Source organism: Tribolium castaneum, chromosome 6 (assembly GCF_031307605.1).
Source record: "Tribolium castaneum strain GA2 chromosome 6, icTriCast1.1, whole genome shotgun sequence".
Classification (NCBI taxonomy): Eukaryota; Metazoa; Arthropoda; class Insecta; order Coleoptera; family Tenebrionidae; genus Tribolium; species Tribolium castaneum.
Genome location: NC_087399.1, coordinates 7,747,064 through 7,774,215, shown reverse-complemented (window position 1 = coordinate 7,774,215; position 27,152 = coordinate 7,747,064). Strand labels below are relative to the sequence as shown.

The window sequence follows — 27,152 nt, the reverse complement described above, 5'->3', positions numbered from 1 at the left end:
CGAAAATTATCAATAAGTCCAAAGGTCATTTGTGTTTACAAAACTGGACAAATAGCAGACGGGGATGTTATCGAAATTCGATATAAAAGCAAAAATGGTACCAAAACCCCTCAGTGTGTTTTGAACCCCAGCCCACGCGCCATTGTTTGAACATTGTCACTGCTGGCAATCTACAATAAACAAAAGCCCCAGCTTTGCTTTAAACTCTGATTTAAATAAAAACAGCCGGTACCGGTAAAAAACCGGCCCCCAACTCAATAAGAGATTATTTCCACGTAAACGCAAAGAATGTCGCTTTATTACTTGCCGAAAAATGGGCAAAAACAGTCAAAGTGTTTAGTTGCAAAAAATATCAAGTTGCCGTGACCACATTGCAATTGTTTTTTGGAAGTTTTTCAATTCTGTTGTTCCACCTTTTTAAATTAAAAAAACCTCAATTCCGTGATTATTCAACAGGTATGTGCTATATTTTGGTACTTTTTAACCGATCACAGTTGATAAACTTGAATTAGTTGCAGTTTTTATGTTTTTGGGGGTTGTTTAAATTTTGCGAATTGTTAGGTTAGGAACAGGCCCTTGCGGGGGCCTATTTCAGTGATTTGAGACTTGAAGTCGAATAAACTGACCCACAATGTGTTTTTTGCGTTCGATGCAGTTTCTTTCATGACAAAATCTGCAAACGTAATCTGAAGTTACAATCGACAGTTTGCAGTTCTTCGAAATGAATAATGTGCGTGCCTGATTTCCCAGTTCTTAGAACGCCTAACCGGTTTTAAATCTAACTAACAAGGGTGCTTCTGAGAACTGACAATTCTTTGCCCCACTACCTGAAGTTTTGTGAGCTTAACAGTGCCCTAAAGTCACCTTGAAGTCTGAAATAAATTTAGTTGACGCCTCTTCTCACGACCTGTCTAGACTAGATCGGTCCCACAAGACGGTAAGTGAAATACTGTGCTCAGTGTAAAACTTTTCTCGACTTTAATATTTTGTAAAATTTTTTTCAGGAAAAGTTTGGTCTAGCTACCAGTTATTTTGTTATTTTTATAACTACTTATTTAGGTCTGGTGATGTCAGCAGTTGAATAATGGTAAGCACAAGAAAATACTTAAATTTTATGACTAGATGGTTGGGTTGGAATGGTTTTTGAGAAGCGGGTTCTAAACCAACTATTACGTAACTTCTGGCTGCTAAAAATACAGCGTCTCACCCAAGACTTTTGAGCTTAATATTACAGTTATTTATCAAAGGATTGTTATGAAATTCAGAATGCACACATTTTAGGTGATCTTTCAATTGGGAGCAAAAAATGACCTCAAATTAAAAAAAAATAACTTCAAAAGGCGTTTCTTTTATTTAAAATTAAGCCATTGGATCACTAACTCTGAAACGATTTAATATTTTAAAAAGTCCTGTAAAAATTACGTTTTTAAGACTTGAGTTGTTCCTTACCTTCTAAAATATCTGTATTTTAAAATTCCATTGACAAATATCTGAGATATCAGGCTCGAGAATCTTAAGTAAGACACCCTGTATGGTTGGGTTGAAATGGTTTTGAGAAGCGGCCTCTAACCCAACGGTGGCGTAACTTCTGGTTACCGAAAATCTAACTGATAATAAAGGTCAACGCTTCATCGAAGTTGTGTAAATTGGAACACTTTGACATCGATAGTGACATGGTTTAACACTTCCGAATATAGCTTATCTTTGTGTTTATTTTCACCAAAGTAATAATTTTATTATGTAACTGTAATTTATTACTATTTTATTTTGATCAGAGGCAACAATTAAGCTTTCCTTTACACTGAACAAAAAATTCTATCTCCGCTAACGCAGTTATTAAGGGGGCATGAGTATTGTGACTAAAAATAAACTGTAAAAACAACTATAATTGCAATTAAATTCGAGCTTATTACCCTTAACTAGAAAAAACACTTTGTTTAATTAAACCTACCTGGGCAACAGGGTGAGGTCGCTTGCGCCCGCCCCGATAACATATTTATCAACTAACTTCATTTGTGTGTATGGGAAATTGCTAATGCATTTTGACTCGCTCTTTTAAAGCTCTTCTTTATTATACAGTGTGTTTTTAAATGATTCTTATCTAATCGTCTGTGAATTTCTCATGTAAAATCAGAAAATGCCGCTTCATAGAACTAATGATAGGCATTTAGACATTGAATATTACCATTCCCCATTTATTAAGTCTTCAATTCGTGTTTCCAAAAGTGTTTTCTTGCACAGTTTAATCATTTAGTTGCATTTTAACGAAATTTTTTACAGAAATTAATTGAATTTCACAACTGACAGATTTGACATTTATTGAGAGAGGATTGAAGTGAGTAGAGCGGCACAATTTTTTTTACATCTAGACTAACTGCAAAATTAATTACATGAGAATCATTTAAAAACACATTGTAGAAATAGTGAGTTTAATGGAATCACTAAACAACAAATTTGCTTTCGCGAGAGTTGGAGCAACATGCGCATCTTGTAAATTATTTTCATCAGTTGAACGGAGTACGAGGAGTTGTAATGATGGGTGATAGAGTGTCTTACTTGTTTGTAAATAATCCTGGCTTAGTAAGTAAAATGTGAACTTTAGTGAGTTTAGTTTTTTTTTGCTGATGTAATCTGAAACCCGGTAAAACCATAAAATCACTTGTGTCGGTGGCCTTTGAACGTTAGGTCCCTGCCTTCCAAGCCCATTCATTAGTGTTGAAGTGGCATTTTCGAGAGCGAATTTATGTGGGGACTGTTTTACAGGACGAATTCAAGTCGGAAGAGCGCAAAATGCAACTAAAAGCTTCTCCTGAACTTACAACAAAATTATTTAGTTAAAGAATAGTGTAATAGAAAAGACACTAAAACTATTCAATTCAGCAGGAAACGTACCTAAAATATAAGTTGAAGACCTTGACGGGATGTGTTGGAATATTAGATATGTATAGGTCAAAAATTTTTAGTCCATCATCTCTAAACCAAACTAAAAAAACTAAACCCAAATCCACTTGATACAGTTATAATTTACAATAAAATTGTGAAACAAGAAGTGTTGAAGAAACAACACAAAGATTTGAGGACTTATGAGCGGTTACTTTCGCTCTCGTAAGAATTTTAAATGTTTCGTTTCATTTGGTTGTTTTATGATCCGCTTCTACCTTTTAGGGGCAACTGTAAATTTTCAGAATTATTTTTCTCTTTGGATTGATGGGCTTTTTTGGCACTAAATTGTCGTTACCATTCAGTTTAACACAGGATTTTTTTTCTTATAGAGAAACTCTCAACTTGTCTTCTATTTCACGTTGTCATTTTTTTCTTAATTAGCAGCTTAAAAACAACTTTGTTATAATAATACTGGAAACGCTTATTACACCAGTGAAAACCATTTCTCTGTATCTGCTCTCAAACTCAAGTTATTTTGAATTAAAATTGAAATTATGACGTCATAACTACCTGTTGAGCATTTGGTTCAATATTAATTCAAATTGTGACACTGACAGAGTTTAGCAAAACTTAAGAAAATTCCTCAGGAGTTTAAGACGAAATTTCTAACAGGAATTAGTCGAAAAACTAGTTAATTTTTGATTTTGGAAAGATTTTTTTGTTAATTAAGTGATAAGATAAGATGATTCTATAATGAGAGGCGGTCGTGACGTCACGATTTCTTTCTTTCGAAGCGATTTTCTCGTTAATTTTTAATCGTAGGAAATTTTGAAAAGAACCTAATGGTTTGGAACGAACGATATTTTCAATTTCCGTTATATAAAACAGGTAAAATTAGTTGTCAATGCCTTTAAAAACTGAAATGAAATATGCGTTAATATTTTATGTCTACCACCATTCTTCATTTTGTTTTTTTATAAAAACATTGATTTTTTAATAGTGTCAAAATTTATAAAAAAAAGTACTAATCCAATGTTCCAGAAGTAATTTTTTTATTTTTGAAATTATTAAAATAGGCCTTTGGAATCGTTTCTGTCGTTAATTTGTATTTCATTTTATACTTTTTTTGGTGTTATTACATATTTTACATTTTTCAGTTTCGTAAAAAAAATTTCGGGCGCCTAATCGTTTTTTAAACACCTTTTTGCAAAATTTACCAAAGCTACAGTGCTTCCCTAAATTAAATAAGTTGAAATCTTACTTTACAGATTTCTGTCTTTCATTGCCATTTTCATGCAAATTATTTGAAATAATTTGAAAAATCACCACTTGTACTGGAAATGTGATATTTTTGCGTTTTCGAGCATTTTTAAGTTAAAAAAATCTCAATTTATGGTAATTTTCTGGAATGTGAAAAAGTTTATTTGCATTTTGTATTTAATATAACAATGACAGAAAATTTAATTTTCAGATTTCCGACTCTGCTATGTGAGTTAATAAAAAATGAATTGGGTGACGCATTGCAGCACTGATTCCGCTGATTACCAAGTATTTAATCTGAAAGGAAGCTCAATAAAACTGGCCAAGGTAGGTACCGCAAACTATGCACTCTAACCCACCACCACCACCACCAACATTTATCATCACACATTAGTCGACCTTGAAAAAAACCACCACGTGCATTTGTTTTTGTTCGCATCGGAGCTTTTCGTTTCAGTTTCGGCGTGAGAACTAAGCTCCCATTGGTCGTTTCAGCGGTACGATCCTCTTCGTTGTTAGCTAATTTTGTTGTCGGCAAGCATTCTTCAGTGCGGTGCGGGATTCCGCCGAGAAGTGATGTAATTAGTGATAGAATGTTTTAGCGCGAAAATACCAAACAAAGCCATGAATCAACTAAACGAGGAGGTAAAGATTTGCACGTAAAAAATTTAGTTCATTTATTTATACACCCAGTCTCTTGCATACTCTGTTCCAAAACTACGGAAATGCAAACGTATTTTATTTTTTTTTTATAAATAAAGTTTGCAAAAATAGTCATTGAAACTATAAATCACATTAGCTATTAGTTTTTTGACGTACTCGAATAAATTATAACTAATTACTAAGAAAATCCGATCTTACTATTTTTTTATTGGATTGGAATGCATATTACAGCTGAAAAAAATACGATGTTTATCTAGTCTCTTGTTTATTTAATAGTGTGAAGTACAAGACTTTCTTTCAGAAGGCCAACACTAGCTGCTGATAAAATCGTTTCCGCCAGATATCTCGATACAACAGTATCATTTTGACTAATTAAATCTGCCTAATGTTTTATTTTGATTTATTGGAGACAAAATTTCAAGTGGTTTTGTGTCATGATAAGAGATAAGAAAGGTACCACCCATACAGAAGAAAATCTACGATTTGTGCGATTAAATATCAGCCGTGCACGTGTTTCAGTTTTCTCCAAAATAAAAAGATGGCCTGTTCAAGTCGTATTTATGTGAAGGGATTTTTTGTTGACACTAGTTTGGTGAGATTTTGTCACTACACATTTTTTTCATTTTTTTTACACTTGTAAAACACGTGTTTGTGATATATTCGTATTTAGTTACAGATATCGACTTATACTGTATTTATTATGATAATATTGCACAATTCCTTCAATGATTTGCATCAAACAATAGTCATAACTTGTATCCTATTACGAGTTTATTTTATTTATGAAACTTTTTTAAAGCGTAAAACGTGAATGCTAATCATTAATCTTAATTAACATGAAATGTGCATGCTTTGGAGATCATGTATCTCGCAGCGTTGTTAGTTGTAGAATTGCAAACTTATTAAAAACGAGGTATTTATTTCCGTTCCTGGAACCAAGCTTCGGAGCTTTCATAAAATTCTAATTAGTGTTGGGGCACGTTTCCGAGTGAAAAGGGTGGATTTTTGCGGCAAACTTGGTACAAAGGGACCGACTGTAATAATTTTTTTTTATTTATGGTTCTGAAAACTCGACAAAACTGCTTGTTTCTATCATTTGTGAACAATATTGTGAGGAGCGTGTGATTTGAGCCCCTTTTAAAATCAAATGCATGACAAAACCATACTCAAAAAAATTATTAAACATTATTTTGCGACGTTTCTTTGTCATATCTGTTTGAGTCATTTAGTTTTATGACTTTGGAATACAATTGTTGGCCTTGAGCTCTACTCCGCCCCCTTTTGTCCCACTTGGGTAAAAAGGCACCCTCAGCATTCCAATCCCCCTCTACCCACACAAGTCATATCAGTTGAATCTCGCATGAATAAGCTCACTGTTGGTGGCACAGTGAACATACAGGGTGTATCAAAAATTTTTCCACGTAGTAAAACTCATTAAATACAACTATTCCATATAATGTTTTGCAATTGCGGAAACACAAGCTTAAAGTTCGAGGGTTGTCGTTATGCAACGGGCGTATGCGAGTGCGTACCTAGGCACCCGAGCACTTTTAGCGTTTTCGCATAAATGTTATTCAAATTTTTTTTGTTGGAACATTTTATTAATTTAAGACACGTTGCTATGGAAGTGTGTTTTAAAATAGTGGAAACATTAATTTAAAACACGTTGCTATTGAAAACGTGTTTTAAAATAGTGTTTATAATCTTGGATTCATATATTAAAAAGAAGGCTTAAAATGTTACCAACAAAAAATTCTTACTTAATAACTAGCTTGTATTCATAGCAATAATTTTGAACGAAAATAGTTCGACACTTCGATACAATTTTCCAAATTTTGAGTAAATTGTCGAAACTTCTATATCTATTCTATTCTATATCTTTTTCCTTTTAAAATTAACACACGTATAATACACCCTGTATAATAAAGGAATAGTTTTAATTGCTTTTGAACATGAGACAAAAAATTGTTTTTTCTACTTTGGTTTCGTACTGAGGCCATATCCAAGAGTGCTATAATAATTACACTAAAAACTAGGGTAATTTGGTTGGATAATGTTGACAACCTAGTTTTTTGACAATTATCTGAGAAAACTGTCAGTGTCAAATGCATAATTTAGTCAAATAAATCAAATATAAACCTTTAGAGACTTTTGTATCATCTCTCATATGTAGCTCCTTTGAACACTTTTCAAGTAATGTACTTCAAAAGCCAGTACAAGTAATTTGAGATCTCAAAAGCTCGTATTCGTTGTAAAACGTCTTGGTCACTTTGGCCAAATTATTGATTCTCTAAATTTCGAAATTTTTTTTTTTTTTTTGAAAAAAAGGTGCAAAGTAGAATAAATACTGTATGATATCATTTAAAAGGCATTTTGTCGCACTCCTCTTTTTATCGGTGCGTGCGACAAAATACGTCTTATAAAACTCGTATCATAATATAGTATTTCATTCTTGTGATTTGCGATGATATTAGGTATCGTATTCTAGAACTTACGATTGCGTAATTTCCTTTTATGTTATCAAAATATTTTACTCGTGATTAAGACGCGAAGTAAGTGTTGATACTTTTGTTTCAGTGGCAGACTGAACCATTTACTGAAAGAGTATTACAACAGTTGAACGACGAACCGAAAGTGATACTGTCATCGGTGAAAAATAACAAAAGGTAAATTATCTTGAGGTTTTTGTATATACGCAAGAGTTCTCACTGACTCATATATTATCGACTCCTCAAACAATAACAAACAATGCAAGATTTATCGCTTAATAAGATAAACAAGAGCCTGTCCCTAAGACGTCGTTGTTTATCAACAATTAATTTTCACATTTTTTGAAGAGAGTTTTTTAGTTTCAGAAACGTCCAACGGACGGATCACAATGTACCAGATTTGTGTGACATTGGAAACTACGTTGAATGCTCAACCCACGAAGATATTATTTATACTAGCGAAAAATGTGTGAAGTTGCCAGACGATGGTGGTTTTTTCTTCGACATTGAGGAAAAAACAGACAATGCGAAAAAACACGACGTCGAAAAGGAACTTAGTATAATGTTCCAAAATGTCACCACAGAAGAAGAAACAGCAATAAAAAAACCGTCACATCGTCGTCGACAACATAAACCCAAGAAAACGAAAAACTTGCGTGAACTGCTCATCCAACTATTCGGAAGTCCATTGGATGACATCGAAAAACCACCAAAAACGCCCCAAAAAGTGCAAAACAATCGAAGACAATCTCTGCCCGTTTCGATCCAAATTGCGGGTGCGGATTTTTTCAAACCGGTGAAAATTAACAATAAACGTAAAAGTGAAGCAGACATTCCCTCGTGTAAAAAAGTGCAAAAAACGGTGCAAGTTCCAGTGTTGGAGGTATTCAACGTTGATTACCTCAGTGTTGCGGAGTTGAAAATACCACCAATATACTCAGAAACTGCCACTAGTAGTGTAACACTTGAAGAACTGAAAGTGGCCACTGTTTTATACAAACCTCGTTTGAGCAAAACTCAAACCGTGACCAATACGCACATCATTGATCTGACTCAGGATAGTAGCAACAGTTTTAGTTCGACTGATATACCTGTGGAAATTAAAGGCGAACAAGCCAATGTTGGTTTGTCTATGCCGTCTTTATCACCACTTGAGGAAGGAGCGAAATCTCGTCCGGAAACCACATCCGTTCAACCGCCAAAAACCGTAGAAAAAATGGTGGCTACTACGCAGCGTAGGCAAAGTGTTGACAATGTGCAATCGCAGCCGAACACTCGGATTCAAATCAATCGGCAACAGAGTGCTCCACAACTGCAGCAAGCCGAGAGACCAATAAGAGCGCAACAGACGGCGTTAGAGCAGTTGATGGAGTGGAGGAAGAATCAAATACAACCGCCGAGTCAACCGCATTGGATTTCCAACGAGCATAATATGCCACAATTGTTGCGAATTCACCAAAACACACCGAGTGGTTATCTCCTCATTTCGAATAGGGTGTGTGGGGAAAAAATCTTTCCATATGTTTACAAGTATTACGTATGGAAACAAAAACTAGTCCAGTTGATGGACTTGAAGAAGAGTCTCTTTTCCGCTGATGAAGTGAAAGAGAATCTCGAGACTCTTGCTAGTTACTATGAGGCGACCAGACGGAATATTGCCAAAAGATTGATCAAAGAGTTATTACCACTGGAGATATTTAATTTTGTGCTTAGTGATGTCTTGAGTACGATATCGACTAAAATGGTCGAGAAGCAGTTAGATGGGGGTCTGTGCCGTGTTTGTTGTTTAATCCATAACATCATGCAGGGGTTTGAGGACGCTTGCATTACCCCGTTTACCAAGAGGTTCTATAGCGTTGTTAGTGCTTCAATGGGACGACTCGATGAACGATCCCGGCATGGTAAGGAAAACACAATGGGTGATACTCATCTACTTATAAACGTAAATACTTGAATCCATGCTCATAAAGAGATAACTTGCTCTTTTATGAGCAAATATATCGAAACCAGTGGATATACTAAAGTAGCGACACGGACCTTGACAGAGGGCCGGAAATTCGACATATAGCCTTGTTAAGTGCTTTCTTGCCTCGATTCTATGCTTTTAATTTTAAATAAATAGAATTGGCAAGGGGATGCTCGAAAGAGATATTTAAAGGGCACGTTAAATGTTAGATTTATGTAGACTTTCTCACTTGTGAGAAATTGTAAAGTGCACAGTTATTTTGGTGTTTATCGGTAGTTTTACTCTGGTTATTGCTATTTATGTGAAGAGATTTCATGAAACTTAATAAAACAATGGATCTACAAAAAAACATTAAAGAAAAGGGTCTCCAGATTGTTGAACGTCGTCCACATTACGAAGCATTTCTGTGTGGGTATATTAGAAACTCACTCAAACAAGAATTGTTTCCAAGACATAAAGTGTTAGGTATCGACTTGAAAGAGAAATTTCAGAGATACCAAATTTTTATTATGTATTTTAGGTAAATTTAAACAATACTTTCTTGAAAATGTATTTTAAATTATTACGTTGGCCTTAATGGGCTCTGCTTAGAATGATCTCCGTTTCACAATATTTAATGTATCGTATGTATGGAAATTCTAGACCATCTATTGAAGTCTTTTTGCTAGAATTTCTAAAAAATGAGACCTACTCATGGTGATATTGAGACCATAACTTTATAACTACTTACAGCAAGAATTTAGAATTCAGAATTTAAATAATAAAGAGCAATTTGGGTTGAATTATTTCTATTTCTTAATGGAAATTAATTTCTGTTGATTTCTTTAAAATTGCTTAATTTTCTTAGTTTTGTACACTGACTTTCTGCGGTTTATCTCTCGGGTAAAAACATAAAAATATTAACTTTTCTAACTGTGAAAGATGCTTTAGTTTTATGGTAATTTCATAATGGTATTAAAGGAGAAAGTTTAAAATCCTTGAGTAATTAAAAAAAATGCTTTTTTTGTATAATTTTGGAGGCTCATTTATTTTCTAAATAAACTGTAAGTCACCTATAGAGGAGTTTATTAAAAGGTAGAGAGTAACACAATTTCTTGAGTTCAAACAACCATTATTTTAAAACGTATCAGCTTTTTCGTTAAATCAAAGTTTAATTTTTTAAAGAAAGTAATTCACTGTTGAAGCGCCGACACCTTTTTTTAAATGTCCATAAGAGTTGCTGCATTTTCAGCGCAATCTAAAAGCTTTTCTCATTGCAATGTTCAGTTGTGTTAAGGACCATGATTTATTTTTCCGTGATTGAAGCACAGATTTGTACATAAAACAGTAAAACCAGAGTGAAACTATAGTTGATCAAATTTATTGTTTTGATTTACCAATTTTTCAAACGTGAGGAAATCTTCACACTTTTGACGGACGTTTAAAATTTTCATTTGAATTCGGAAGTAAAATTACCGTTGGGGGCTGAAAACAGTAACCATAAATGGCGGGAGAATAGTTATTTGGATGTTTAGAGCGTTGTATAAATCTTGGGGCTTTACAATTATTGCATTGCCTACACGGAATGACTATTGTATCTATGTATCAGCACTTGTTAATCTTAATTGCAGTTTTTTAGATTCACCAAAGTATTTCATGATTTTTTTAGTGGAAAAATTCTAACGTCAAATGCACACATTTCAATAATTTACTGTTTTTTGTAGCCCAACATGTGTCCGCTATCCGCTATGATCTAATACGTATAGGCTTTAATTGCGCAATGGTTTTAATAACACTTTGTAATCAAGCACATCAAGCAGCACATACTTTTATTAGACTGACTCTCTCTAAAGTAAGAAATTCACAAATTCACGCAGAATTGCTAATTAATTTATTAAATAAAGAATTACCAAAACTTAGTTACTGTTTTCGGCAAGTACGACACGTCGTCAACAGAAGGCGTCTAGTTAATTTTATTCCCAAGTATCTATGTTTGAATTTTGGTAGTGGAGCCATTTCTAGAGTGTATAGTCGTATTGTTGCCCTGTCAAGATCCGTGTCACTGCTTTTGGTATATCCACTGGTATATCATAATATTTGGTATATCATATAATTAAGTATCTACTTATTTGCTTGCTTGGTTATCGCCAGATTTGACGTTCAAAATGTAAATCGTTCAAATTTTTGTTAGTAACTTCTCTATTTTAAACCTACTTTTGATGATTTTTAAGCATATGCTAATACTAATATATGAGTATCACCCAATAGTCGGACGTGGGAATTGAATGAACTAGTCAAATATTTAGTTTCAGTGTTTACAAGCCAACAATTGAAACTACTGGAACTGCAAATAACGCAGTTCCATTTGATTCAGTGTTGGATTAACGCCCGAGCACATGCCGCCAACCAAAGACCCAAATCACCCAAAACCAATAAGAGGAAAACGACTGTGATACAGAGCAATCCAGCGAAAAGAAACGAAAGAACTATTGTACCTAGAATTCTGGTACATAGCAAGGAAAATGTGCAATCTACTCTTACGCCAAAACCACCAGAGCTTCCTCCGTATAGGAGCTATAACCAAGGGCCACTGGTGAATGTTTCAAGGCCACAAGAGACTAACAATGTGACATTTCGTATGCCACAAGAGACTAGCATTTTTGCGTTCTCAAGACCTCAAATACCAATCCTTCCAAGGCCGCCGCCACCACAACAAGTGGCCGAAACACAGCAAACTAATATTGTTCCAAGGACGCCAGAAACGAACGTTTCGACGTCGTTCACAAGGCCACAAGAATTGACTCTTAGGTCGTTGTTGAATTCGCAAGCAAGACCTCAAGAAGCTAATACTGAACAAGGATGGAGTAAAGTACCTGAACGAGTCCCTACAGTGCAATCAACGGAAACCAAAGAACCGCAAACAGCTGAAGCGACGGCAGAAGAAGCGAGGAAAGATAGCGACGATGTGATTGATCTGACATGGATTGACGATGCGGATGAGAAGGCTATTTACGATGAGATAATTGAGTGTAAAGTGTTTGAGTTCAAAGATGAGTTTAAAAATGACAACAATGCGGGAGAGACGTCGGATCGAGAAGTAATTTTAACGTCGTTGGTGTATTTGAGTATTATTTTGTTTTTTCCTGTAGGTTGTTTCACCGGCCGATAGTGGGTTAGGGAGTCCGGTTGAGCAAACGGACGATGGGTTCAAATGTCTCTGTGGGAACAGAGCCATTTATGTATGCGCTTGCAAGTCGTCAATGTATTGCAGTCAAGAGTGTCAAGTAAGTTGCGATTAATTCGAGTTGCGATATTCTCATGTTTTTGATTCTTCTTGTAGGTTAACGACTGGACGTACCACCAAAAAATGTGTAATAAAACAAAGTCCTAAAATGAAGCGTTGTTAAGATCAGTATTAAGTTGTTATTTCATTTTTTATTGTTTCAAGATTATCTAAATTGTATTTAATCTTGTTGAATATTAGTTTAGTATTTTTTCTTATTTTTGTAATTTCCATGCATTACCAAAGTTGAATAAAGTTGTTTTGATATTTTTCGTTTTTATTGAGAGGAACCCAAATTGGGTTTTGACCCAGTATGATAAACATACAAGTAAACAAACTGATATAGACACCACAATAAATATTTCATCGATAAAGACGCAGCATCAACGATTTGAATCAGTTTTATCGTCAAAAGATAAAATGCCTCGTGTGAAAGGCTTTTTTATCGGCAATAATTATAAACACCGATAACCCCCAAAACATAGTGATGGAATATTTTTAGATAAATATTCGAGGATATTCGGATTTTATCGTAGAACTTTACTTACATTTAAATGGTGTTACAGTTACTGTTATGCCAATAGACAATAATAATAAAAATTAGTATCTACTTATAAGCAAAATATCAGTTCAAAGTAAAAGTTGTTTTGAGCATTTGAGTTTTTATCTTGTTTCGAGTACTTAAAAATTTTTCTTAACATTGTAAAACTTAAAAACATTGTTTTCTATAATTAAAATATTTTTAGAGTTTAGTAGAAGTTTTCTTGTAATGGATTTTATATAGACTTCTGTTTGTTGAACTCGTAATAACGCCTGGAGACAGACATATTCATACCTAATGCTCATTATTAGGAGCAAGCATTGTAACTATTATATTAAATAAGCACTTGTCTCCACATTTACATCAAAAACTGTTATCCACACGGAATTTACACCTTTTTCTGACTTCGTATCTAGATTTTCATAAAGGATTTTGCTGCTAACATGTAATGACATTTTTTCAATATAAATCAAACACTGGATCTGACTTCTTTTACTAAAACTTCTACGAATGAATTTGCTTGTGCCAACGTTAAAACTATTTAACACGTCTGTTGAAAAAACATGCCTTACATAATATTTAATGCACTCTGTTACCTACCAATTGTTAAATAAAAATATATTTAAAAAATACTAAATTATTAGTTTTTAACAGCTTTTATCTAACTTACTTTGTTGTTTGTCTGTCTGTTTCATATTTTCCGAGCCAAATGTGAGAGGGTTCCTGTTGTCCGAATGAACTGAAATTTTGCATACTTACGTAAATCTGTGCCAATGCAATTCTATAGAGTTAATGACTCCATAAAGGGTTTAAATGGAGTGCTAATATTCTTCTTTCATAGAAACATATTTTTTTAAAAGCTTTTTTAATATATTTTTTTAAATTCGTATTCTTATCATTCATCCAGTTCAAAATGTGTAACAAGGAAAACAAACGCCAGGGTTACTGTTTTTTGTTCCAAATATATACAATTTTCGTAAGCGACTCGCGAAAATTTTCGTATACAGAGTCGCTAAAAAGTATAGATACAGTTAAATATTTTCAGAACAGTTTAACAGAAAACTTTGAAATTTAGGGAACAGTTAAAAGTGTTTAAATTCTATCATTTGAGAGCTTTTTTAAATTTTTTTCGTCATTCTGAAAATTCAAGGCTAACTTGATTTTTTTTTAAATGGCACGAAGGGTCAAATTTAATCATTTTTAAAAAAGCATTTTTTTCTGAATTCAGTGATGTAACAAGATACCCACCTTTACTTTTATTAAAATGTAAAAAAATAAAAATTCAAAAATTTTCTGGAATAGTAAAACTAAGTTAGCTTTGAAAATACCGTTATTAACGATATCCGTCATTTGTAATCAAAAATTAAACTTGGGTGCAATAATTAGTTTAATAATAGTACATTTAAGTAAAACTGAGCGAAAAAAAAATCTCATACTGGCAAAAGTTAGTGGAAATCAGTTTGAACAAAAAATCAAGTATTCCGTGGTTAAAATTTCTTAATTAAAACTTGTTTTTTTCAGTTAATATTATTATTATCAAGTTTTACTTATTTTTGGTTAGTGAGCTAACGATAGATAAAGACAACATTTCCAAGGCCAATAAAATTTTACATTTTTCAAAATTTTGGATTTTTTTCAAGTTTCAATTAAAGGTATGCATTTGTTATACCATACAACTCAGAAAAAAATGCTCTTCTCAAAAATATAAAATTTGACCCTTGTAGCTATTTAAAAAAAATCAAGTAAGCCCTGTATCCGAAGAACAAATGGAGATAGAAAATTAATAAACATCTGAAACGATACAACTTATATACTCTTAAGCATATACCAAATTTTAATAAGTTTTGATGAATAGTTTTTATAATATTTAACTGTATCCACACTTTTCAGTGACCCTGTATATTCACCAGAAGGAATACCAAAAACTCGAATCATAATTTTTATTTTGACCATTTATTCCGTAAAAAATGCATGTGTAAGCATTTCCTAGTCTCAAGTCGACTGTGTCCATCTTCCATTGAAAAATTCCTCAAATCCCAGAGTCCATCTGATCATCTCTTAGGTGTGCACCACAACAATATCCTTATGCCTGTTCTTGAAGCACCTCCAGAGCCCATACCTCGTCTCCCAATCCTCAAAGAACAAGTCCGGCTTGTTCCACAACACGTGATGCTGCGCATACTTGTACTTAATTTTCAGCGGCGGATTCAAATGTGGCGCAAAATTCGCCCTCTTATCAATAATCGAATCAACGCAATCATAAAACACTGAAGCTTTATGTCGCTAAAAAGTATGGATACAGTTAAATATTTTCAGAAAGATTTAACAAAAAACCTTGAAATTAGGGGAACAGTTTCAAATTTGTATCATTTATTTTGAAAATTCAAGGCTCACTTGATTTTTTTTAAATGGCCGAAGAGGTAAATTTAATTATTTTTAAAAGAGCTTTTTTTTCTGAATTCAATGATGTAACATGATACCCAACTTTACTTTTATTAAAATGTAAAAAAATAAAAATTCAAAAATTTTCTGGAATAGTAAAACTAAGTTAGCTTTGAAAATACTATTATTAACGATATCCGTCATTTGTAATCAAAAATTAAACTTGGGTGCAATAATTAGTTTAATAATAGTACATTTAAGTAAAACTGAGCGAAAAGAAATCTCATGTTGGTTTATCATGAAGACAAGGTCAAGAAGTTAGTGGAAATCAGTTTGAATAAAAAATCAAGTATTCCGTGTTTAAAATTTCTTAATTAAAACGTGTTCTTTTTCAGTTAAAAGTATTGTTTTTAACTTTTACTTATTTTTTGGTTAGTGAGCCAACGATAGATAAAGACAACATTTCCAAAGCTAATAAAATTTAACATTTTTCAAAATTTTCGATTTTTTTTAAGTTTCAATTAAATTAAAGTATGCATGCGTTATACCATAGAACTCAGAAAAAAAATGCTATTCTCAAAAATATTAAATTTGACCCTTGCTGCTATTTAAAAAAAAATCAAGTTAGCCTTGTATCCGAAGAACAAATGGAGATAGAAATTTAATAAGCATCTGAAACGATAAAATTTTAATAAGTTTTGATGAACAGTTTTTATAATATTTAACTGTATCCACACTTTTTAGCAACCCTGTATATTCACCAGAAGGAATAACAAAAACTCGAATCATAATTTTTATTTTGACCATTTATTCCGTAAAAAATGCATGTGTAAGCATTTCCTAGTCTCAAGTCGACTGTGTCCATCTTCCATTGAAAAATTCCTCAAATCCCAGAGTCCATCTGATCATCCCTTAGGTGTGCACCACAACGATATCCTTATGCCTGTTCTTGAAGCACCTCCAGAGCCCATACCTCGTCTCCCAATCCTCAAAGAACAAGTCCGGCTTGTTCCACAACACGTGATGCTGCGCATACTTGTACTTAATTTTCAGCGGCGGATTCAAATGTGGCGCAAAATTCGCCCTCTTATCAATAATCGAATCAACGTAATCATAAAACACTGAAGCTTTATGGATGTAACAAACGAGGGACATTATCGAGACCACAGCCGCATGGAGGCGGTGTGCGTGAGTCATTTGGATGCTCTTGCTCTCGAGCGCCGCCTCTTGGATGGACATCGCCAGACAAACGGCTGCGGCAGCCGTGTACCCGCAGGGAATCTCCACCAGGAACAGCACGACAGAAATGTAGATGTTCTCCAAATGAATTCTGGAAAAACGGGTGAAAAATGCGGCTGATTCAGCGTGAAATCTACTTGTGGACTCCGTGTCTGATAACGGACTCGACGAAAGTCTTGTGCAACAATTCGCGATAGCGCTGGAAAAGCAGCTTATCGGTGGAATTGTAGTGATTCAGCACGATATTGTAGTGCGAGTTTCTGAAAAAAATGCGAGGCGCGTCGAACTTTAGCTTATTGTGGCAGCGGTCGATCAAGTTGTGCAAAACCCGGTTGCCGAGAAGGCTATAGAGCAGATTTTTCGACGCAATCAGCTTGAAGATGAAAGGGAACACCTGCTCGGGCAAATTCCGGTTCAGGCTCTTGGAGGTGTACAGGGTGGTGACGTGTTCCAGCAAACTGCCGAAATTGAGCAGGTTTTCGTCGGAGATTTTTTCCGAAGTTGTCATGTCCAACATCCACCTAATCTGTGCCTTGATTAGGCCAAAAGTTACGGTTAAATTGTTGGATACCATGAGCATTAGATATTTTTCGCCAAAGTTGGCACACATGGCCCTTAGGCACGTCTCGAGGCCCTTCTCGAGTGACTCGTAGTTGTATTCGTGATTGTCTTCAGGTGTTAAACTGCTGTAGTACATGTCGAGGAATTTTTCAAGGAGGCGGTCGTTCATCAAATCCCATTTTAAACTTTGCTCAATGTCGAATAACACTTGGAGGATTTGGCGAGATGTGAGCGCGTTGGTGAGGGTCGAGTTTTCAATCAGGGCTAAATTTTTAACCAGTCAAAAAAATTTAACAGACTATTAAATGTTCAAAAAGTGTTGGGCAAATGGTTTTAAAATCGATTGGATCGTAATTTTCGTCCAGAAAACCATTTAAAAATTTTGATTTTAAAAGATTCGTCTTTAAATACACTGAGGTTCCGATTACCATGGTGTCGGCATTTTTCACCGTATTTGGCGTCTGAAAGTTGTTTTTTTTTAAGATATCGCCTTCAAATTGATGTATTTTGTAGTCGATTTTTTATGCCGATTACAAAGGAGTTGGACAAGTTAAGAGTTAAGGTAAATGGTCTCTTTTACACTTCATTGGAACAATGTTTCGAAGGCAAAATATTTTCACTCACTTGTACTTGCATTTATATACCGGTGGCCTGAAAAGGGTTGTTGGGTGTATTTGCTTGACCCATATAACAGACCAAACCAATATTAATTTCCCAAAAATAGGAGTTTAGGAAGTTTACCAAAATCAGTTCTTTACTGAAAACTTGATAAAATGCTCTAAAAACGTAAAAGTAACAAAATTTCCAATTTTTCTCAAAACATGGTAAATTTAACTAAATAGATCAAAGTGACATCATATTTGAAAAAAAAATACATCAATTCTCAGCTTAAAATAATATAATTTTCCACGTAATTAGGTCGCAGTATCATGGAAGCGATGTACTTTTCTAATTGCGCGGCCTTAGTTTTGAACCCAAGGGCTGCCAGTGACTCAAATTCGAGACAAATGATCGTTTTTTCCAGAAAAGAGGTGACAAAGACGTGTTTACAGGGAACTGACTGAATTATATACCTGGTTTGTTACTCCGTTCCCCACATATTTAAATATTTATTTATCACCGGAGTAATTAATGACCGACCAATATTATTTCAAATGCATTCTCATCAATAAACTTTCGTCCTTCGTACCAGAAATAAAAGCAAAACATTTATTTAAGTACCTTGTATTTTTAATGAAATCACATTTCTCATTTATTCAAAAGAATGTTTATCCCAAAGAAATTTTAAAATCTCTGAAATCTTCTCTTATAAGTCTAGCCATGTATTAGACATCTGTTTGCATCGTCAGAGGTGATCATAAATTATGTTTGAAGTCCGGGTCTAATTGTTTGCGCTTACTTTTTATGGGGGAGTTGTAAATTATCTCTTGCTCACTCGATTTTCGATTGCAAATAAGGCTACCTCTGTGGAGGTGTTATTTACAAACGTTTTTTCATCGGACTTGAAATTATCGGGTTAAACAACAAGAACAAATTTATTGGCCATTTAAAAAATTCGAAAAACCTCTTAAAATGCGTTTTCTAGAAATCCTTAACTTTAGTCAAACTTTCTCTACCTTTATTAGAGTTTGTAGGTAACCTATCGCATATCTAAAATGGCCGATAAACAGGAAAAAAAAATCTCTTTTACATGATACCAAGTTTATGAAAATATGTTTGATAGTTTTTGAGGTACAGCGGTAGTCATTTACATTGGAACTCCCATGAGAGATTTCACTCCGGACGGCTCTTAAGGCAAATAGTTTCTTTTACACTTTATTGGAACGTTTTTAAATTGATTGGATTGTGATTGTCGTCCAGAAAACCACATTTAAAAGTTTTGATTTTAAAGGATATATTTTTAAATACACTGAAGAAATTCGATTATTGATGTTCTGATTACAATGGTGTTGGCATTTTTCACCGTAATTGGCGTCTGAAAGATATCGCCTTCAAATTGACTGTAATTTGTAGTAGATTTTTTATGCCGATTATAAAGGAGTTGTACTTTTTACTCTAGGTCTAATAGGTAGTTTCGCCGTAATCGGCATTTGAAAACTGGCAACATATAAATAATTACTCATAGAATACAAAAATGCGTGTTCCTCGGAAATTATGAGATTAAAAAAAAATAAAAACTCAAAATCTATTGTTTTAGCTCAAAAGAGTGCTGTCCACAGGCAAATTTCTCGTTTATTTTACAAAACAGATGGTTAAAACCGGAAAGGTTAGGTCTCTGATCACTAGTTTTTTCCGCGCTTCAAAAGCATTATTTTCGAAAGCTACACATCGTTGAGTATTTTAGCCGATTGCCGTGTATTTAACTTGATTTTATGTCCAAAAAACCTCATATATCGCGAGCTTTTTGAATTCTACATTCCAGTCATTCCACCTTTAAATACTGTAGAAATTTTTACACTTGGATCTAACAACAATAAAAATTTCTTAACCTCTTTTCTAAAAAAAGTTTACCCGAAACTTTTTTATCTTTTACTTTTTACAATACTCATGCTTGTCCGTAATTGTATTATTGCAAAAAATGAAAAATAAATACAAAAACTTTGGAAATTCATTAACATTTCAACTCACTATGAGTTTATTAAATTTAAACTTACCTACCAGTTAAAATGCCTGTTATCAATTATCATCCCTTTACTTTTAACCGCCCTAACTCTCTGTTAATTTTAATAATAGGTAGATATCAAAAAAGTCAAAAGAACATTGTTATTATATTATTTTTTTATTATATTTTTTATCAAGATTATTTTTTATTGTTTACCGTTTTTTTATTTTCTAAAAAAACTACTTTTTTCTCAACTCCTTCTCGAGGGTTGAAACAAGAAATTCTTTGAGGGTTAGTTTCATCGATTTCAGTTAAAACTTAGTCATCAGATAAACTAAATAAACGAAAGTGAGCAGTTCAAATTTATTCAGTTGTCATTTTTAATTTAAAATTACAAAAATTAAACATTTTTTGTATTGTTACTACTAAAAACATTATATTCAAGTAACTAACGGGATAATAAAATAACTAAGTGAAGTTTGCCGAAAGAATTTTTTATTTAACTAATAAATAAAAATTATTGGTCAAATAATTAACTGACGATCGTTGGTGAAGCCGACCCTATTTTTTATATTTTTGCATTAATATAGTCCAAAATAATTTAATTTTATCAAATAGTTTTGCCGTAATAGCTGTTTTTCAACACGTCATATAAATTTAATGTAGTTCTATAGTAAGCAGATTTTGAGGCGCCGATTACGATGGTATCGGGTCTTTTGTCCTAACTCTTCTAGTTTCGCTGTTATTAACGTTTGAATTGAATTTTTTGTGCGATAACGTCTTGGAATTCGCAGTATGTTGTACATTTTTTATTGCGATTACAACAAACATAGTTGGAAATTTTTTACTCTAGATTTAATAGTTTCGCCGTAATCGACAAGAACATTATAAATTGACTATTCTTGGAAACTGTAAGACGTAAAACGTAGGACATTGTTATCTATTGTATTTATGGCGTGATTTTATATCCAAGAACCACATTCCAAACGTTTTAACAAACTAAAAGTGACTCAGTTTTTTAAAATTGCTATTTTTGGTGTCATGAAGTAGGTTGGAATCTAAGGGTTGCCTGGTTCATAATTTCAATTCCCAGGACAAGGGTTAGAAAAAAAAAACAAGACAAATTAAAAGAAAAAGAACTAAACTACTAAAAACAAAGTAAAGTATACTTAAAATTCATAATTCCTAATATAAAAAAGACAGTTACCTAAAATTACAGGTAGCTTTAGTTATTCATAAAAGAAGCAATTTTTCAAAAATGTTTCTACACCTATAAAAGAATACAGGCTGTTCCATTTGAAAAAAAAAGAGTTATTCCACTTTTTGCGTTTTGGCACACCTGTACATTATCTGCGTGTTTTAAGTAAAAATCGACTATTTGCTAAAACTGCAGCGTATTCACAGTTTTTCTGTCGGAAAATATTTATTGGTGACTTTGTAGTAATTTTCCAAAAATTGGTCTTTTTTATAACAAAAAATTGAATAATTCCGAAACGAAAAGAGATTGACCCGTAATAATTTACATAAAGTTTTAGCGTAGAATCTAATTATGCAAAAATATATAGGGTGTTCAGTATAAAAAAATATAATTTTGGTTCACCACCCTCTGTGTAATAAAAATATTTTTAGTTTGCGTACTTTAATATTTAATATTTTAAATGGCAAAAAATTATAGACCGATTACTTACCTCTGGGTCACGCTGTATAAATTAAGAAAAAAATTTTTTTTGAGATACGAAATTTTTTATAGAGATAGCACAGCATCAATTGAGTAAATAGACAAGTGACCCGTTTGTACTTTTTTCCAGTTTTTTTAAATTCCCCCGTAATCGGCGTCAGAAAATCTATTTGACGCCGATTACGTCGGAGCCGAATTTTTTCGCTAGCTTGAAAAATGTATTTTTTGCGTTCTTTTCTTAGTTCCTAACTCAAATGGTTTTAAAAACTGTTGTAGTTCTACATATAACTTACACTATGTCTACCACAAACCAATAAAACTTCCCCAAATCCTCAATGATTATTTTGGTCATTGTTGATGTTTACAGTACCAGCAGGAGGTTTACCATCTATTTGAGATTCCTAACAATGTTTTAGAAAAGTTTTTATTGATTTATGGTAGACATAGAACTAAACATCTCGACTCACAAATAATCTCCATCATGGAATCGGTCTTGCGTTTCTCGTCGACAACCAAAAACAAGCGTTCGAGTAAATTCGAGCAAAAGTACTCAATATCCCAGATGTTGGCCTCTTCGAAAAAAGTTATAACCGCTGAGAAAACCACAGGATAGTAGAAGGGTATAAGGAACGTCATTAAATTGTCGAAGACTCGAATCGACTTGCGTGCCTGCTTCCTGTTGGCTTATTAAAGAAAAAAACTCGCAAAAGTTTGGTCTTTGCCTTCGCAGCCACTGCATGAGCCCCCCTTCCGACTTGAGCCGCAGCAGGAAATGGTGGATGCAGCTGAGACAGGCCCACACCATGTGTGTGGCCAGTTCCGAGCTGATCTTCGAGATGTGGACCAAGTGGATGAAGGTTTCCAGGATCTTGAGCCCTTTGAGGCGGTTTAAGTGGACGCGGTACGAGTCCTGGATGTGTGTGAGGCAACATTCGATCAACTGGTTTTTGAGACTTTCGATCTGGACGGCTCTGAGTTGCTTGTGCGATTTGCGGAAGAAGCGGCGGATGCTGTAAGTCGATTTGGGGCGACCTATGGGGGGCTAAGACTAAGGCATGGGTTTTCGGGTTACCGTGAAATTGTGTCCCCACTGAGTCTCTTGCGAACACACTCTGGATCTGATGTTCGATCACTGATGATTTGATGGTCAGGTCCGGCTTTCCGGACATCATCGAGGTCCAGGAATTATGGGCTGGCATGGTCAAGAGTTACGAGAGATTTTAGCCTGTGGCCATTTTGCCGAAAGTGTCAACTGTGTCAACTGTCTAGCGGAAAAATTAGGATAAATTGGACAAAAACGGCGTCGGAATTAAATTTCCTTTGGAAAAGTCAGCGAGACCATATCTCTATCTACAAGGTGTCTCAGCTAAGACTTTTGAGCCGGCCGGAGTGAAATCTCTTATGGGAGTTCCGCTGTACCTCAAAAACTATCAAACATATTTTCATAAACTTGGTATCATGTAAAAGAGATTTTTTTTTCTGTTTATCGGCCATTTTAGATATGCGATAGGTTACCTACAAACTCTAATAAAGGTAGAGAAAGTTTGACTAAAGTTAAGGATTTCTAGAAAACGCATTTTAAGAGGTTTATTCGAATTTTTTAAATGGCCAATAAATTTGTTCTTGTTGTTTAACCCGATAATTTCAAGTCCGATGAAAAAATGTTTGTAAATAACACCTCCACAGAGGTAGCCTTATTTGCAATCGAAAATCGAGTAAGCAAGAGATAATTTACAACTCTCTCATAAAAAGTAACCGCAAGCAATTAGACCCGGACTTCAAACATAATTTTTTGAATAGTTACAATATTTTTAGTGGTAATAGTACAAAACATATTTAATTTGGGATTTGTGCGAGCTAATTTGTTACGAAGAATAATTCACAACCGTGTCAGAAAGAGGGCAAGAGTTGTTTTTTTTTGGAAGAAGGAAAGGAATTTTTATAATTCTAAATTAAAAATGACAACCGAATAAAATTTAACTGCTCACTTTCGTTAATTTAGTTTATCTGATGAACAAGTTCTAATTGAAATCGATGAAACTAACCCCCAAAAAATTGTTTGTTTGAACCCTCGAGAAGGAGTTGAAAAAAGTAGTATTTCTTAGAAATTAAAAAAATGGTAAAAAATTAACAAAAATAATCTTGATAAAAAATAGTTTGAAATGGATTAAAATTTTGTAACTTAGTTCTGCTTCGTCTCTTTTTTGACTTTTAAATAAGTACAGAAGATAAATATGTTCTTTTGACATTTTTGTTGTCTATTATTGTTAAAATTAACAGAGAGTTAGGGCAACTGAAAGTAAAGGGATGATAATTGATAATTGGCACACTAACTGGTAGTTTAACTTTAATAAACTCATAGTAAGTTGATGAATTTTCAAGGTTTTTTGGATTTCTTTAAATTTCCTGCAATTACAAAATAATGGACAAGCATGAGTATTGTAAGAAAAAACAAAAAAGTTTACTTTGGGATAAAGGTTTTTTAGAAAACAGGTTAAGAGATTATTATTGTTAGGTCCAAGTTTAAAAAAACCGAATTTCTACAGAATGTAGAATGGAAAAAGCTCGCGAAGAAAGTAGGTTTTCTGGACATTAAAATGAGTACGCAAAGTACTCGACAATGTGTAGCTTTCGAAAATAATGCTTTTAAAGCGCGAAAAAACTAGTGATCAGTGACCTAACCATTCCGGTTTTAACCAACTATTTCCTAAAAAAAAACAACTTTCAGACGTCAATTACGGTGAAAAATGCCGACACCATCGTAATCGAAACATCAATAATCAAATTTCTTCAGTATGTTTAAAGATTAATCTTTTAAAATCAAAATTTTTAATGTGGTTTTCTGGATAAAAATCACGATCCACTCGATTTAAAAACGTCCCAATAAAGTGTAAAAGAAACCATTTGCCTTAAGAGCCGTCCGGAGTGAAATCTCTTATGGGAGTTCCAATGTAAATGACTACAGCTGTACCTTAAAAACTATCAAACATATTTTCATAAACTTGGTATCATGTAAAAGAGATTTTTTTTCCTGTTTATCGGCCATTTTAGATATGCGATAGGTTACCTACAAACTCTAATAAAGGTAGAGAAAGTTTGACTAAAGTTAAGGATTTATAGAAAACGCATTTTAAGAGGTTTTTTCGAATTTTTTAAATGGCCAATAAATTTGTTCTTGTTGTTTAACCCGATAATTTCAAGTCCGATGAAAAAATGTTTGTAAGTAACACCTCCACAGAGGTAGCCTTATTTGCAATCGAAAATCGAGTGAGCAAGAGATAATTTACAACTCCCCCGTAAAAAGTAACCGCAAACAATTAGACCCGGACTTGAAACATAATTTATGATCACCCCTGACGATGCAAACAGATGTCCAATACATGGCTAGATTTATAAGAGAAGATTTCAGAGATTTTAAAATTTCTTTGGGATAAACATTCTTTTGAATAAATGAGAAATGTGATTTTATTAAAAATACAAGGTACCTAAATAAATGTTTTGCTTTTATTTCTGGTACGAAGGACGAAAGTTTATTGATGAGAATGCATTTGAAATAATATTGGTCGGTCATTAATTACTCCGGTGATAAATAAAAATTTAAATATTTGGGGAACGGAGTAACAAACCAGGTATATAATCCAGCCAGTTCTCTGTAAACATGTCTTTGTCACCTCTTTTCTGGAAAAAACGATCATTTGTCTCGAATTTGAGTCACTGGCAGCCCTTGGGTTCAAAACTTAGGCCGCGCAATTAGAAAAGTACATCGCTTCCATGATACTGCGACCTAATTACGTGGAAAATTATATTATTTTAAGCTGAGAATTGATGTATTTTTTTTTTCAAATATGAAGTCACTTTGATCTATTTAGTTAAATTTATCATGTTTTGAGAAAAATTGGAAATTTTGTTACTTTTACGTTTTAAGAGCATTTTATAAAGTTTTCAGTAAAGAACTGATTTTGGTAAACTTCCTAAACTCCTATTTTTGGGAAATTAATATTGGTTTGGTCTGTTATATGGGTCAAGCAAATACACCCATCAACCCTTTTCAGGCCACTGATATATAAATGCAAGTACAAGTGAGTGAAAATCATTTGCCTTCGAAACATTGTCCTGTAGATTTCTCCATGACATTTCGAGTTTCGGAGTTTTATTTTTCTTCTGTCTATATTTTTTAAATTAGTTTTAGAGTGTTGTTAGTTTAGTTTTAAACTAAATTAAAATTGCAATGAGTACCTATTATAAATAATGGAACTACAAGATAATATTGCTAATACACGATTGGTTACAAACTTGAAAAATTACGCTTGAGAGTTGAAAATGCGGCTAGTCAGTCGCCTACGTAAAATTCTGAAATTCTGAATGAATGAAGAGGCTGGGGTACCAGCGGTTAGGGTGTTGTAAATTATGCGCTCGTAATAGGGTGTTTTTTAACATTGCTGCCGATTCCAAGTTGACAGTTGAACTAGTATCCTAAAATTGTGAAGGTCGAGCTTGCTCCGGACCGGCCATACCGTTTTTTTTATTTAACAAATTTCTGTGCAAATTCTTATTTATTTATTCGCCATTACTTTCCACTAGAGTTCCTATATTGGGAGAAACAATGCTGCAAAATTTGCCTTTGCAGCGCATGTGTCTATTCTTTACCACTTTACCCTTTTTATTTGCATTCTCTAAATTTCTTATTATTGAGAAATTAAGGCTCGATCTGACTGTAATTTTTGTGTATGCGTTTTGCTCACTATTATTCTCTTAATTTATTATGGCTTTTTTAATAATTACAATTTTGGTGGAGGCGCCGGGCAAGAATAATGTATTCACATTGAATACACATAAATTTAATTTTACTGTAATTTACAAATATGTCAGTCAACAAAACACAACTCATTTTTGAAACTATAGTTTTAATTTGCATTTTGAAAAGTCTGAGATCTATTAGTAAAGATTTAGCATTTTTTTTTATATTTTTTACAGACAGGGTAATTTACGTAAAATGTAAAGCTTCGCAAAAGTACAATAAGCCCTTTACATACATTTTTTATAAAATAGATCTAGGGTCGGTTTATAGCAGCGTCAGTAATTTATAATCGTGATTTATAAATTGCTTCCCTAATCGACAATTTTTTTATTAAAATTAAATTGGCTTCAGATCATGGCCTACTACGATTAAAAATTTCAAAAATATTTTTTTCTTTGACAGAAACATAGATTTTTTCCCTTTCCGAAAATGTTCGAAGAAGTAGGGGGTGCTAATTTTACAACGTAATAAAACTCATAAATTTTCACTGTTTTCCTCCTTTCTTTTGTTCAAACGAGCTGGTTAGTTTATATTCATAGCACTAATTTTTAATTCTCATTGTTTTTTTAAATTGTTCAATTGTTTTAGTACGTTATTTTTTTCTAAATTCTAAGAATGTTTTTTTGTCAATTTTATTTCAAAAACTTAGTAAAATCAGCTAATAAAAACAATATAATTGACAACCATGTTTATCCAAAAATAGAGTGTTTTATTTAAAAAAAATAATAATTTACATTGTAATATATTTTGGTTAAAAAATTTTTGGCAACTATTTTTTTTTTCAAATTTATATAAATATTTTAATATACCGACAGTAAAAGTTTCATT

General features: G+C 33.4%; 2 protein-coding genes across 12 annotated transcripts; one reads left to right on the top strand and one right to left on the bottom strand.

The window, feature by feature from the left end:
• Window positions 1-138: 138 nt before the first annotated feature.
• On the top strand, window positions 139-12,792 carry LOC103313913 (uncharacterized). 11 transcript variants are annotated; one of them, XM_064357294.1, is made up of 9 exons: window positions 139-456; window positions 513-937; window positions 1,005-1,087; window positions 4,355-4,470; window positions 7,384-7,472; window positions 7,656-9,196; window positions 11,553-12,337; window positions 12,390-12,524; window positions 12,581-12,792. In XM_064357294.1, the coding sequence occupies exons 4-9, from the start codon at window positions 4,387-4,389 to the stop codon at window positions 12,629-12,631; spliced, it is 2,685 nt and encodes an 894-aa protein (XP_064213364.1). In that variant the 5' UTR covers window positions 139-456; window positions 513-937; window positions 1,005-1,087; window positions 4,355-4,386; the 3' UTR covers window positions 12,632-12,792. The 11 variants fall into 11 exon arrangements, with proteins under 11 accessions (XP_064213364.1, XP_064213362.1, XP_015838002.1 ...); XM_064357292.1 differs by having other exon boundaries at window positions 141-456; window positions 713-937; window positions 11,547-12,337; XM_015982516.2 differs by having other exon boundaries at window positions 141-456; window positions 706-937; window positions 11,547-12,337.
• A 2,198-nt stretch (window positions 12,793-14,990) lies between these two features.
• LOC103313914 (uncharacterized) lies at window positions 14,991-22,831 on the bottom strand. The gene is made up of 7 exons (XM_008198422.3): window positions 22,599-22,831; window positions 22,249-22,558; window positions 21,994-22,202; window positions 17,257-17,510; window positions 16,823-17,211; window positions 15,399-16,776; window positions 14,991-15,347 (listed from the first exon to the last, which is right to left on the bottom strand). Exons 1-6 carry the CDS (start codon window positions 22,723-22,725, stop codon window positions 16,359-16,361), a joined length of 1,707 nt encoding a protein of 568 aa, XP_008196644.1. The 5' UTR covers window positions 22,726-22,831; the 3' UTR covers window positions 14,991-15,347; window positions 15,399-16,358.
• Window positions 22,832-27,152: the final 4,321 nt, after the last annotated feature.

Bases quoted from the DNA above. Each gene is read 5' to 3' on its own strand.
- LOC103313913 (XM_015982517.2), top strand. From the start codon at position 4,387: ATGAATTGGGTGACGCATTGCAGCACTGATTCCGCTGATTACCAAGTA. The intron at 4,471-7,383 runs GTAGGTACCGCA...CTTTTGTTTCAG, and splicing joins GCTCAATAAAACTGGCCAAG to TGGCAGACTGAACCATTTAC. The intron at 7,473-7,655 runs GTAAATTATCTT...AGAGTTTTTTAG, and splicing joins TCGGTGAAAAATAACAAAAG to TTTCAGAAACGTCCAACGGA.
- LOC103313914 (XM_008198422.3), bottom strand. From the start codon at position 22,725: ATGCCAGCCCATAATTCCTGGACCTCGATGATGTCCGGAAAGCCGGAC. The intron at 17,511-21,993 runs GTGAGTCGAGAT...TTAAAAATTTAG, and splicing joins TTCCATGATGGAGATTATTT to CCCTGATTGAAAACTCGACC. The intron at 17,212-17,256 runs GTATCCAACAAT...ATCAAGGCACAG, and splicing joins AAAAATATCTAATGCTCATG to ATTAGGTGGATGTTGGACAT.